Source organism: Falco biarmicus, chromosome 8 (genome assembly GCF_023638135.1).
Source record: "Falco biarmicus isolate bFalBia1 chromosome 8, bFalBia1.pri, whole genome shotgun sequence".
NCBI classification, from domain to species: Eukaryota; Metazoa; Chordata; class Aves; order Falconiformes; family Falconidae; genus Falco; species Falco biarmicus.
Genome location: NC_079295.1, coordinates 65,191,695 through 65,205,612, shown reverse-complemented (window position 1 = coordinate 65,205,612; position 13,918 = coordinate 65,191,695). Strand labels below are relative to the sequence as shown.

Below are 13,918 nucleotides of genomic sequence, written 5' to 3'. Positions count from 1 at the left end.
TTTGAAGGGGCTGAAAGGATGTTTTTCTGGTTACAAAGTATGTTAATAGTAATATGGTAGAATGTTTGGGTTGCTGTAATATAGAAATTATGATGTACCCCTCACAGTCAGACCTACCTGCAGTGATAATAGTGAGGTGAGGACAGCGAATGTACTAACGTTCCAGACTCTACTGCTAGAATTGTTTGTTTCACAGGCTTCTCGCACAGAGTTCATGAAACGTGCTTATGTCACCAGATGAGCTCTAAATCATTCTCTTTCAGCATCTCTTGGCTTATCTGGCATTAATTCTTTTACAGCGAAGTAACAACTCATTTGTTAAGCTTAATTTTTTTTTCAGTGACCCATTTTGGAAATCTGGTGGAAGCCAGTGTTATGTTAACTTCTAAATTGCATCAAATCTGATTAATAACTTAAAACACCTGTCTGCTCACTTTATAAGGGTAACAGTTTCGACAGTAGTAGGCTGGGAAGAATGGAGGCATGGAAATGTTTTAAGAAAATGTTCATCAGTAATAAGTTTTAACATACAATTTGGAGACTAACATGGACTATTATGTTAGCCTTGGTGTCCTCAGCTTCCAAGGTATCTCTGGCGTGACATATTGGGACTGACTCTTGTCTGATTATGGGTTGGGGTGGGAAAGAGTGTTCCAGCTGAAATACTGTCTTGTTTAATCTTATCCTTTGTCTTCTGGTTTCAGTGTTTGTCTAAAGATATTGCTGTACTTCTGTGAGTGCCAGACTGTTTTTTTTATCATCTCAGTCCAACATGCTCAAGAGTTTGTGTTCCACTTCACTTAAACAACTCTTGTTCTTCAATATAGCTGTACATACATTCACTTTCTAATCTTTTTGAATAAGCTACCAAATTATCTTCTTGTTTCAATTTACCCTACAGCAACAGTAGGCTGGATTTTCCAAGTCTAATTATTTCCATGCTGTGATGAAAACATTCGTATGATTATAAGTGTCTCACGTATTCTTGGGGCCAGATTTGCATCAGAGCTTGGAAAAAGCACAGTAGTGGTTTTTTTCGAGGTAAGTGGCAGTACTATATCTACTGCACAGATTGGAATCTGGCCCTGGAGGTGAGAGAACGGTCAGGGAAATGCTATGGAGATAATGGTTTGAAAGCCCAGTGTGGCTGCATCTGCCCATGGTGCTTAAAATATTTCAGCTCTGTGTTTGAAGATGAGGCAATGCAGTGTTCACTGTAGAAGGAAAAATTGATTCAGTCAGTGTCTTTTGTGACTCATACCAAAAGGTGATTTTCTTGGTGAACTCTTAGCATGGTTTGGCTGCAAGTGAATGCACATAAAATCTTCAGTTTCACAGCTGTGAAATAACCTGGACAGACTGGTGGCTGAACTGTTAACCCAGTCATGAAGATTTTTGTAGACAACTGAGGGTTTTTTTTATTTCTTCTTGGGTTGCATTGTAGGCTCTCTTCCTACACGTGCACTTTCTGCAGATAGCTGTATTCAAACAAACCAACCAACCAACCCCTGTAATCTCTAACAGTACCTTTCACGTGTGTGCCTAAACCTGACTCCTTTCTATATAGTTCATTGATCAAGCATCTCTATAGCGAGACCATAGGATGTTGTCTTCTTTTTTTTAAATTGTGCTTTGGCATGTACTCTAGCAGAAGAAATATTTCTCTGCTGAACCTGCTTCCCAGCAAAGACAGCTCTGCCAAATGAGTTCACTTGCCATTTTGTTGCAGAACTACTTTTAGTGAATTTGCAGCCAAGCATGCTAAAGACTCGAGATTCAAGGCAATTGAAAAGATGAAAGATCGAGAGGCCTTGTTTAATGAGTTTATCACAGCGGCAAGAAAGAAGGAAAAAGAAGATTCGAAGACCAGAGGTGAGAAGGTAAGGTGACTTTTTTTAGTTCCAGCAGTGTGAATGGTGCGAGTCTGAGTGAGGTGGGACAAAGCCAGTGCTTGGTTTCCAGCAAGCCTTCTCTGAGACACAGTCCTTCTCTTTCCGTAGAGGTTTTAGACTGCAGACACTTCACAGGTGTCCCTTTGGTCCTTCTGAACTGATCGTTTTTAAGTTTGCAGGTACACTGACTTTTAGAGTATGTAGAATTGAACTTTAAATGTATTTGTGAAGCTGAGTTTACTTAAATAATGACACATTTTTTTCCTTTACCTAAGCAAGTAACATATTTTTAACTGGAATAGTGCCTGATTATTATATATTTCTTTTAAAGTTATATTATCGTGAAACATTAAAAGGAAAAAGATTCTTGTCCTGTTTGGCTGGAAACCCCAGATCTGGCTACTACCTACCTCTCTGTTCTCCAGTGGAGGCAGTAAGAATTTGAAATTCTCTGCAGGATACTCGGTTTAAATTTCAAACAGCTTCCTTATCTTCTCTTTCCATCTAAAAGCTAGCACTTTAGTGACTTTTTAATCTTTCAGTAAATACATCTTATGTATAAACTGCTGCTTATTAGAATTAAAGGTCAGCTATTAAAGATTAATGAATTCCAAATGTCACTTGACCGTATTGTCAATAGCAGGGAGCAGGCTTTCGCTGCTGGGGAAGCAGGCTGCTATGGAGGTGGCGTCAGACATTGCCATCAAAATATGCAGCCACTTACTTAAATGTCCCTGTGTGTTGTGTGAATGGAGAAAATAACCTCTAAAGCCTAATCATGTTTGACATTTTGAAGTCTGCAATGTTTATTTTGTAGTATTAAGTTATTGCAAATTTCACCTATTGAGAATGCATAAAGAAGAGAAAAATGCTGAATAACAGGTTGGATGTAGGACAATTTCGTTATTAATAAAGTTTTGCATATTTTTTTTAATCTAGGTACTCTGGTCTAATTAGATTCTGTATTCAATTTCTTTTCAAATGTTGACTTATTGCTGATATTTTCAATAAATGTGATTTCAGAGAAGAACTGATGTAGTTCAAAATTAAGACTTACATACTGCATTTCGATTATGAATATGGAATTTTAAAGCATTCTTGCAGCTTAATAGTGTAGTTAAAGACTTTAAAAAAAGTAAATATTTGCTTTGTTGTTGCATGATCTAAAGTTGAAAATTTAGAAGAAGAGAGATTGTGTTTGTTTGCTTTTGAAATAATGTTTTTTCTCCAAAAGCCTTTTGTAACCATTTTATGTATTCTGTTTTATAACAAGTGGATAGACTTTACAGTTATGTGCTGTGCGGCCTGTCAATCAGTTCAGTCTGACAGCTGTCAATCACTGACACGCAAATATTATGGGATTCCCTAGTGAGGAAAGAATTGGTATCTCTGTGTGGTGACTTTAGCCTCCCGCAGTTCCGGTACTTTACATTTTTTTAGTTTTTTTCCTTGTGAAGTGATGAGAGTTGTACCTGCAATGTGTTAACTGCCAAAAAAAAAAAAAAAAAAAAAAAAAAAAAAAGACTTCTAAATACTCCTGAAATATTTTCAGTCTTATTTTCCTTTGATTTTGAAAGTGCTTAAAACATAAAAGAAAATTTAAGGCATTTAACCTGAAGCTTTCTCAGTCTGTTTTAAAAGTCCAAAAATCTTTATTTAAGGAAGATCAACTTTACAGAAATCTTTAATGTAAGGGTGTTAAATTATATAATGTTTTTGATTTTGCTTCATTGAGTTATGGCCTATCGGATGGTGAAAGAGTAGCCAGCTTCTCAGATGGTTGTTTTTATTCACGTGGCTAATTTTACTTAGTAAGTACAATGCTAATACTTCAGATGACAGACCTGAGGAGGTACACGTGGGTTTGAGGATACCGGGGAAGGGACTATGAGCTGGCAATGTCGACCAGGCTGCAAGGACGCCACCTTGTTCCATGTCCTTGAGATGAGCCATGCCAGCCGATGAGCCTGATGTCCCGTTTTACATAGACTTAATGAAATATTCAGCTGCAAACATGCTGCAGCCCGCTGTGCTGATGGCTGTCTCATCTGTCCTGTATCAAGACCTCTTAACAGTTTCCTTGCTTAATGGTCTGCTCAGTGGAGCTAGTTACTTCGTATAGCTATACCTAACTTGCAGTGTCATAGTGCTACGGTCTTAAAACATTATTCCTTGGTAAGATGTTTTTGACTCCATTTTTTGAGACCTTTTTGCCTTTTATTTTTTTTTTTTAATTGAAAACCAAATTGCAATACTTGTGCTTTGTGTTGCAGATGACTGAAGTTAAACCCATGCTCTAAGAGCATTAAAGGTTTGGAGATGTCATTTGTTTTTCTCAGGAGGGAATTGGCTGTACCCTCCTGGTTTTCTGCTAGGTCAGCTGCTGGTGAAGCAGTGGATCCCTCTGGCACCTCCTTCCAGCAGTGCAGGAGCCCAGGGGGAGGGAGGCGCACCAGGCGGGGTGTTGCTGGTGGCTCTGGCGGGAGCATCTTCCTGCAGATCGTGGCGGTGGTCTTGGGTCTGGTTTGGTGTTGCAGCAGGTAGCACGGCGCTTCCAGCAGTGTTGTGGGTATGCAGGCTTCATCCTGTGGAATAGATACATACAATATATATGATTTGTGCAGAAATTTTGAAATACCCTTACTTTATAGACTTCTGTAGTAATGTCTGGGAATTTTTTAATTTTTAACCAATATTTTTAATGCCATGGCTTAGAAAGCTTCATATTTTTGATACTGCATGCATGTTTTAAGATGTTTTGAAACAACATTCTTAATATTACAATGAATAAACGGTTTGCTTAGCATTTTATTCATCTACTTTAAGAAAAAGTGATAGTGCTGTAGATCTAGAGCAACTTCCCACTGGCACTAACCAGTTGTTTTCTAATCTCTGCTTGCTTGCTATATTAGTATCTCCGCTGAGATAGTAAAGAAAAAAGCCTATTTTATGTTTATGTGTTAATATTGTGAAGAACTAAAATTATTGGTGGGCAAGGCTGCAGAATGTTGGTTCTGATCTTCATTTCATTCTTGCATTCTGCAACAAACCACATTTTCAGAGAACCAGGGTGTGACAGTTCTCTGGCAAGCCAGAGTTTGTTCGCCTGTCCCTCTGCTCGCTTCCCATATGAACCTCCGTGTTTTGCAGCTAAACTGCTTTTGGTGGTATTCTTTTTTTAAAGGGATGAAGAGGAGAGAGAAGTAGCAAAAAATGAATGGTCATCCCTTCTCCTAGGTTTTGGGGGTTTTGAATTAGTGTGCCATAAAGAGGGATTTTCGTTTTGCAGACCAGCAGGGTTTGGGATGCTGCGAAGGCAGCATGCTTGGCCTTGCCTGTGGAGTCCCTGGGGTCGTTCCCTGGCACTCGGCGAGTGAGGTGAACCAGCCCTCGCCTCTCTGCTTCAGAGAAATGGAGGCTTAAATGCCAGACCAGACTTCTAAGGCGTAAAGTGGTAGAAATATGAAGGAGGAAATACCTAGGACCTAAAGTGCAGCAGGAACAGGGACATTGTCTACCCCAGGAAAAAAAAAAAAAAAAAAAAAGATAAAGGCATAGTAGTTGCTCTTGCAGCTGCTGGTTCTGGGAGTTTGGATGAAAGCATGTTGCTAGTTGTCTCAAGATAAAAAAAACTAACATGATTGATCCTCTGCCAGCCCTTTGTGATGGCTGTTATGGACAGAGTGCTGACACGTCATTTCCAATTGACAAAGTAGACTACATTTTCTTAAACTTTTATATAAATGTGCATATCAGTCTTAAACGTAATTTACTTAATTATCATACATGGGTAATTCTTTATTGGTTAGATCCATCTTAAGACATTGCTCTTTATCAGCAGATCCAAGTATTTACCTCTGTTCATTGTACACTTGCAGGATGAATCCATAAATATTCATTGATTTGTCTAGAGCCTTGTTTAAAACTGCATAGCTTCTATAGTATTGATATGCAAAATGCTATAATGTAGAATCAGTAACTTGTTACTTTGATGTATATATATATAAAAGCTCAAAAAATAAGCTTAAATTGGAGTAAATTAATAAAAACTATCGGTGAATAATTTTCTAAATAATATAGTTCGTCTTAGATGTAGCAGATGTTCTTAATTTATCTGCTTTAGCAAAATTGTCCCAAGGGGAAGTGAATTTTAGATGTGGTTATGCCTAAATTCAGAGTTTTAGTGATTTCTCTAAATTGTAATGGTATGTAATATTAATATGCTTCCCTCTGTTGGAGGTAAGTTGACTCCTTTTTTCGTAAGAGCAAACTGTTGGGTATCAGACTATTTTTCTCAAGTATTGTCTTTCTGGTTTTGTCTGTAAAACAGATCAAAATGGACTTCTTTGAACTACTGGCTAATCACCACCTGGACAGTCAGTCTCGCTGGAGCAAAGTGAAGGACAAAGTAGAGACTGACCCCCGTTACAAAGCAGTGGATAGCTCTTCACAGAGGGAAGATCTTTTCAAACAGTACATAGAAAAAATAGCTAAGGTATGCACGGTGCATGCAAAAGTATAACTTCGGATGTTCTTTGGTCACATTCTGTTAACATGTGAAGTTACTAACTAGAATATATGCTTTAGTTCAATACTAAAGAGAATTCTATACTGTAGTTATTTGTAGAAGTACCCCAGAATGACAGCTTGAAACTTACAAGTTCTGGTGGTGCTGCTGTTGCAGGTGTTCATGGTATACGTGTGCATACACACACATGGTATTTGGGAGAATTTATCCAGCAGAGCAAGAAAGGCAGAGACTCCTGTGAAGCTGTTGGTTGTAAAAATGGCTGTAAAAGTCCAGAAAATGGGTGCCGTATTGATTACCTACCAGGGTGGGCAGTTTCCTTTGCTGTTAAGCTCAGCTGATATAAAAATTTCCTTCAGGGATATAGATGGCTTATACATAGTTCCTTCACTGGTGGTTCTGTCTTAATCCAGGATTCTTTTCTCTTCCAGGTGATTAATATCTGAGAATGTAAAACTGGGCTAACAAATAGTGATACTGCTCTCCCCCTCTCCCCCTTGTATTTGGAGTTTGTCAGTGTACACAATCAATGTGCTCGTGAGGAATAGTTGTTCTGTGATCAGTGTTGTGAGCAAACATCTTTTCCCCCACGCAAAACCTGTTTTCTAATCCATAGATCTCAAATCACTTTTGAAGTATTCTGTTCCAAGGTGCCTTTAGTTTGGTAACACTTTAATTTACTTACCTGTCTGATGAAAATATGAAAGGTGTTGTATTGTTTTTATTGAGAAAAATTTGTTCTTACATTTCAGAACTTAGATTCTGAAAAAGAAAAGGAGCTGGAAAGACAAGCTCGCATTGAGGCAAGTTTGCGTGAACGGGAAAGGGAAGTCCAGAAAGCTCGTTCGGAGCAAACCAAGGAAATTGATAGAGAACGTGAGCAGCACAAACGGGAAGAAGCTATACAAAACTTCAAAGCGCTTCTGTCTGACATGGTGAGATATGGACAGGCTTTCTCAGCTTCTCCGTGCGTTCTTCTTCCAATTGTTGTACTACGTAACAGCTTTTTGGCATATGTGATTAAGTTTATGTAGCAATAGAATCCTGTTGTCTTCTCCCCACTGCCCTCCCCTCGCTGCTGGGCGTTCTGCATTGGTGGGAAGAGAATGCTTTGCATTTGGGGTTCATGTTAAGGCGTCTTGCCCAGGTTGTTAGTGGATAGCATTATTCCTGCTCTCTGTCTCTGGAGTCTCATGGGCGATGGCAGATTTTCGGTCATGCTACTGTAAATTTTGGTACATCTGTTGGAAAACTATATAAAGTTGAGCATTAGGAAGAGTCCCCTTATTTGTGCGTTGTCTCTCCATGCTCCAAATGCAGCAACTTTGTCTTACTGTTTCTGTGCTTAGGTTGTGTGTTTACTTTGTTCTGCTGGTCAGGCTGATCGGTGAGAGAGCGTTTCCTGTATGGCCAATGTCCTATTAAGGGGACAGTATTAGCAAAATAAGTTTTCACTTCTGTGTGTACTATGCCCTTGCTCCCTGGTGTAAGATATGAAATACAAATGTGTTACTAGTGCTCGGCTCCACGTTGCAGCAGTGAATTCTTTATAAGAGGGCAGGACTTAAATGGCTCATCACTCTGGCCTGGTGGTATAGCTAGTAAAGAAAGCCACAGCTCCTTGAGGATGCTCTCTGGGCTAGAAGCACAGCACTGCAAAGTTCCTAGTGTTTCTTTGGAAATAATTATCTCTGAGGCTGCCTTTCCAGACCACTCACAGTTAATATAGTATGTTATGCATAGAAGAGCGCACTGGATTTTTCTTTTTGAGAAAGTACTCAACCAAGTCAGTGGGGTATCTCCATCTGCATTTGAACTGATGCAAAGTAATTCGTTCTGCCACTGCCTGTTTAATATTTGTGGGGAAGCTACTACAGTCTTTTTAACTTAAAAACAGCTTGGGTTTTGGTTGGTGGTTTGTTTTGGTTTTTTTTTTCAAGTTGAACCTTAACTTAAAACAAGAAAAATTATTAAAAAAACCTCACCAAAATAAACCACAACCAAACCCAAAAAACCAATACTAAGTAGTACATAAAAAGTATCAGTAAACTGTAGAAAAAATGATTTTAAAAAATCATCTTTTGGCTCAGGTGCGTTCTTCAGATGTGTCATGGTCCGATACCAGGAGGACTCTACGCAAAGATCACCGATGGGAATCTGGCTCCTTGCTAGAAAGAGAAGAGAAGGAGAAGCTCTTTAATGAACACATTGAAGCACTTACCAAAAAGAAGAGGGAACACTTTAGGCAACTTCTGGATGAAACTTCAGCGGTAAGAGTTGTATATATTCAAAGAGATTTGTCTTTTTCTGGTTTTCCATCAAACATTCTGATTTGTTTATTTTTATTTCCAGGGCCCCTTTGCTTCACTGCTGTCTTTTCTTCTTCATAACAAAATTTGTGCATTGAGTTTCCTTACCTGTTTATCTTGAGTGTTATTTTAGTTTAACATACAGTTAATTTGCATTTAAACTTCTAATCAGTGATCTTTTTATCTCCTGCAGGATGTTACTTTTCTTCAACACTGAATTATTTGATGCTCTTTATAATATGGCATCTTGCTCTTTCAGATATCTAGTGTGTTTGTCTTAATGAATATCAGTATATAATCTTACCAAGTTGATCTGTTTTGATGTTCTGCTTTATCTTGTGCTACTGAATCTGAACTTGTATTCTGTTTAATACTCTGGAAATCTATCATCTGCTTTGTGTATTGTGGGGTTTTAGTGAGTCTTGCTCTTTTTTAGTTACATGCCAATTTCAGTCAGCTTTCTTTTAACCCAAAAGATTTTACCTCATTTTTTAATGCATTAGTTAAAAGTCCTCAGAATATTAGGCAGACTTTCGGTGTGCTAGACTAAGATGACAGACATGTAACTCTCAAGCAAGCTCTCTGCAGGTAATTTTTAACAACATATTCATATACGATACCAGAAAAAGACTTTGGGATGTAAGTTATATTTGTGAGGATGTTGATCTGAAAATGCCATCTCAAAATAATAAAGAAAAGAAAATCAACTAATTAAAAAGACAAACATAGTTGGGTTTTGATTATCTATACTACACTTAAAAACACAGCAACAACTTTGTTAGCAGACTTGGGAGATAGTTAAAAGCTTCAGATGTAGTAATATTTACATTCCGTGTTCTTAGAATCTAATTTTCTTTTAATTTAACTATTTTTGCTTCTTTTGAAAGATAACTTTAACATCAACATGGAAAGAAGTGAAAAAAATCATTAAAGAAGATCCAAGGTGCATTAAATTTTCTTCAAGTGACAGGGTAAGTGGTTTGCATCACTGTGGCTAACTTTGAGTATAGTGCAGGATACAGAGAAGGGAAGGTAGGAGCTGCTGAAATGGTTTCCGCTTTATGTGAACAGTGGTATTACTGTTTGAATAAGATCTTTTTAAAATTAAAAAGGTAAAAGATGAGGAAAAATGTCATTAACATGTAATTGTTGCTTAGGTTCAGTATGTTAGATACTTAATCTGCATTCAGTGTTTTAAGCTTACCTTTTTTATTCCAGAAAAAACAAAGGGAGTTTGAGGAATACATTAGAGACAAATACATTACTGCCAAAGCTGACTTCCGAACACTATTGAAAGAGACCAAATTTATAACATACAGGTGTGTACCATAATGTCAACAAGGGAGTCCTCTTTTTATTGTGCTTTTCCATGTTAATGGCAACAAACTGATGTATTTGTTTTTCCTACCATAAGTTGATGTCTGAGTTTTACACATTTATAACCTTTCATAACCTATCAAAAAAAAGAAGAAAAGTCTGCAGCAGCTGGAGACCTCTTTCTGCTTTGTTTTGACATTGCTGCTGCTGGCCAACAAGTAATGAAAATGAGACTAGCACAGGTGTGAGGTTCTTTTTGGCTTTGCGATAGTATTCTGTGAATACTACTTTGAGCTGTCAGGCATTAAATTTATTTTGTGGCGACAGCCATCTTTCATGTTTGTATTAGTCCTTGGTTTACACTCAGGAGGGATCAGTACTGGAATGAGGACTCTGTTTAAGGACTTTGGAGTAGACAGGAAAGAAATATTTGCTCCATTGAAATTCTATTTACAAAAATCATAATTTGCCTGGTTTCTGTGGGAGGGAGGATTTCATTGAAAGGGTGTGCCTTGCAGGTGGATAGATTTACAAAGCAGTTGGCTGATACAGAGTCTTTGAGTATGGACCAAAACATGTTTCCTATCAGAAATGGGAGTTCACTTAAAAAAGAGAAAATGAAATTAAGGTCTTCAGAACCCAACGACCCAGATGGTTCCTTTGCTGTCAGCACTGTAGTGTGCTGGGTTTCTGGGTTCAGGTGGGGCTGCTGCCAGCGAGCTGAGTAGCAGTGCTCTAAGCTGGTGCTGTGGGCACAGTCGGTCAAGCTCAACTGTAATGGAGACTTCTTCATCCAGATTCTGTGTTTGCTTCTTTCAGATCTGGTTTTGGGTTTTTGTCCCCTCTAGGTTTTAGCATTTGTATAGTTCGTGTAGTGCTGTACTAGGCTATGTCCACAGCCAGACACAAGTCTTTCGTGGTGCTTAATTAATGTAGCACAAATGTAGGCAACAAGCCTTTATTTCCTGTGCATAGAGTACTGTTGATGTGCCTAGTCCTGACCTAAAGCAGCATCTTTCTAGCTAAGAAGATACCCAGCTCTTTGTACCCTTTCCCTGCTTTGCCTTTCCGTTGACTCACCGGTGTTTCCTTATGGTGAGGGCAGCTCCTCTGAGGTCACAGCAGCCGCCGCTGGGAGCAGGGTGAGTTCCCGGTGTGTTCTGTGCGTCCTGGAGAGCTGTTGGGTGGTAATTCTTATGCTTGCTTTCAGATCCAAAAAGTTGATCCAGGAGTCAGATCAGCATCTGAAAGACGTAGAGAAGATACTACAAAACGACAAGCGGTATCTGGTACTTGACTGCGTACCAGAAGAGAGACGCAAACTCATAGTCTCCTATGTAGATGACCTGGACCGTCGAGGCCCACCCCCACCACCCACAGCTTCAGAGCCTACAAGACGAACAACAAAATAGTTATGAAATACTCTTAAGCCAAGGGTATCTGTTAAATCAAAAAGCTTGCATGAGCCATCTGTCAGGTTTATACATATACATTACCGTGAATATATTGCAAAACCATCTGAGGAGCAGAGGAAGAAGCAGCATTTGTGAACGTAAAATGGTCTCTGGGGGGGAAAAACCAACAACAAAAAAACCCACGCTAAAGGTATTTATGAATTTCTTTGGGACATGACTGACAAAAATCCGAACATGTGGGCTGTGTTTGGTAACTTCAGATCTCAGAGCAATGCAGTATCTGTATATGAGGTGTGGATGTCTGATATTTGGAGACATTCTTCTCAGCAGTGTCATACATGTGAGTCTGAAGGATGATCACACTTGTGGTTTGAACTTGTACTACGTGTGTGCCACCAGCTTCCTAATGGTTACCCGCGGTCCCTGGCTGAGGAGGTGAAATGCTGTCCGATAGCTTAAATTATTGATTACTGAAGACAGTGTTCTGGAAACACAAGTCCCAGTCCTCTGCTTGCTTTCACCCTTGTGAATGGAACTAAATCCATTAAAGCCAGAGTTAGAACTGAGAGAGGAGAATTAGAACTAAGAGACCAAATTAAATTTGTTCACAGGTCTGCTTTGTTCCTTACCCTATCCATGAATTAGAAGCAAAATGAGGTTGCTCTGCCCAAGTGAAGATTTATCTGATAGTTTTTACTCGAAGTTGGAAACACTTGCTAAATAACAGTGGTTACTGGAGCAGAACAGGACGGTTGTATAAACACATTTTTATTTACGATAAAGTGATCTTTACATACTTCTGGATTAGACTGTGGATTTCCCCTCTGGGCAATTCTTGTAAACTATACTTCTGTTTTGAATGTTAAACTTGTGTTTCTAAAGTTTAATTTTGAAATGTTGGGATTGTTCAGTTTATGTATTTGAACTACAATAAACCAACCCTTTTTATATATGGATTGTACAGGCCTAATACCAATTTTTGTTGGATTTTGGTGGACTTGTGAATTTATGAGTAAAGCAAACAACTGAAGTCATACTGCCTAAATTCTTGGCTGTGTTTGGCAAAACAGCACCTGTGGCACTGCGCGATATTGCATTAAACTTCAGCAGCAGCATTCAGGTTGGCATACATCCAATAGGGTGCCAAGCAAAATGGTTTTCTAGTTTAATTCTTTAGTCCTTTGCTTAAATATTAGATGGTAGGAGTGGCAGTGTCAAAAGTATTTCCTTCTCTCTCTTCTGTGTTTGGCATGGATCTCTTCCTCTGAGTTGGGGGCTGGGGAAAGATTGATTCTTCCATGAGAAATTGTTTCCCAGCAATTGCTGTTTTGGTAGCCAGCCATTGGGACTTGCAGTCTGAGCACCAAGACAGAAGGTTGTTCACAAAGATCTGGACAGCTTGGGAGGGATTTTTGCTGCTGACATTTGAAACGTTTCTCCCTAAGTTCAGGGCAAGCATCCCTTGTCTTCTCCCGATGCCTGCCCGCTCCATCAGCGTGGCGGTACCCCAGCCGTCGGAAACCAGTGTCAGGTAATGCCATTGCTGGGTACTTAAGTGGGATAAGGAGGATTGTAGCTTGCCTAAGGCCAAAAATGTGACACCCTGCGGGAAGTGTAGTTCCTGCCTGGAAAGAACAACAGTTACTGTACACCCACCGTGGGAGCTGGGGGGCTGCGGGGTGATTGGCCAGGGCTGAGGGGAACCCTGCCTGCCTCTGCTGTGCAGGGGTGGCAGAGCTGCCCACGGGTCTGCAGTCACTGTCAGACCTCGAGAAATCCCATCCTGTGGCTGCTGCTGATAAACTTGGGTTAGCAAGTCTAGACCCTCAGCGGTTTTAATTTTTACCAAATTCTTCATGTTGTATTTGAATGTCGGATGTCTTAAGCAGATTGCCTGCTTCAGGCAGACAGGTTTCACAGGTATTTGTTCACATCTAAGAACAGGAATGAGGGGCACGAGGGGGACACGAGGAACTGGTGTGGGAACATGGTACGAGGTGAGCCAAGGACAAAACTCAGTTTGCTGCGTAACAGCAATTCAGGATAAAAAATCATTGGTTCACTGGGCTGTCCTGGGCCATGCGTGGGGAGGGGTTTCACAGCCCACCCCCCCGCCACGGGGGTCCCTCATTGCCCCTTTCAGGCCAAACTGCCACGGCTTCTCCCAAGGACCCTTTGCCAGGCCGGTGCTGATGGAGCTGCCTGGCCATGCCCCAGCCTTGGCCCAGTACCTGCCGCTGGCCATCATCCCCTGCTGGCTTGGAGTCCATATTGTATTTTCCCTGCCTCTGTTAATTTGTCACCACTATTGTCGTCACTCTCAATTTCCTGGCTGTTTTTGCTGCCTTTCCTTAATCTTGCGCTCTTAACATACTTGTTTTAAAAGCCACTGTTGGTTCCTGTGCTTCTCTGGCAATCACAGTCTTGCCAGCCAGATCCCTGCTGGGCAAACAGAAC

The 13,918-nt window shown here is 39.9% G+C and overlaps 1 protein-coding gene across 6 annotated transcripts in view; it reads left to right on the top strand.

The window, feature by feature from the left end:
- Positions 1–12,411, top strand: part of TCERG1 (transcription elongation regulator 1) — a 34,881-nt gene extending 22,470 nt beyond the window's left edge. For all 6 annotated transcript variants that reach the window (XM_056348598.1, XM_056348597.1, XM_056348595.1 and 3 more), the window contains 7 exons: positions 1,730–1,880; positions 6,223–6,387; positions 7,173–7,355; positions 8,511–8,690; positions 9,617–9,700; positions 9,948–10,048; positions 11,257–12,411. In XM_056348598.1, the coding sequence (XP_056204573.1) occupies positions 1,730–1,880; positions 6,223–6,387; positions 7,173–7,355; positions 8,511–8,690; positions 9,617–9,700; positions 9,948–10,048; positions 11,257–11,458 (1,066 nt within the window). In that variant the 3' untranslated portion in view covers positions 11,459–12,411. The remainder of the gene's footprint in view (positions 1–1,729; positions 1,881–6,222; positions 6,388–7,172; positions 7,356–8,510; positions 8,691–9,616; positions 9,701–9,947; positions 10,049–11,256) is intronic.
- The last annotated feature ends 1,507 nt before the right edge of the window (positions 12,412–13,918 follow it).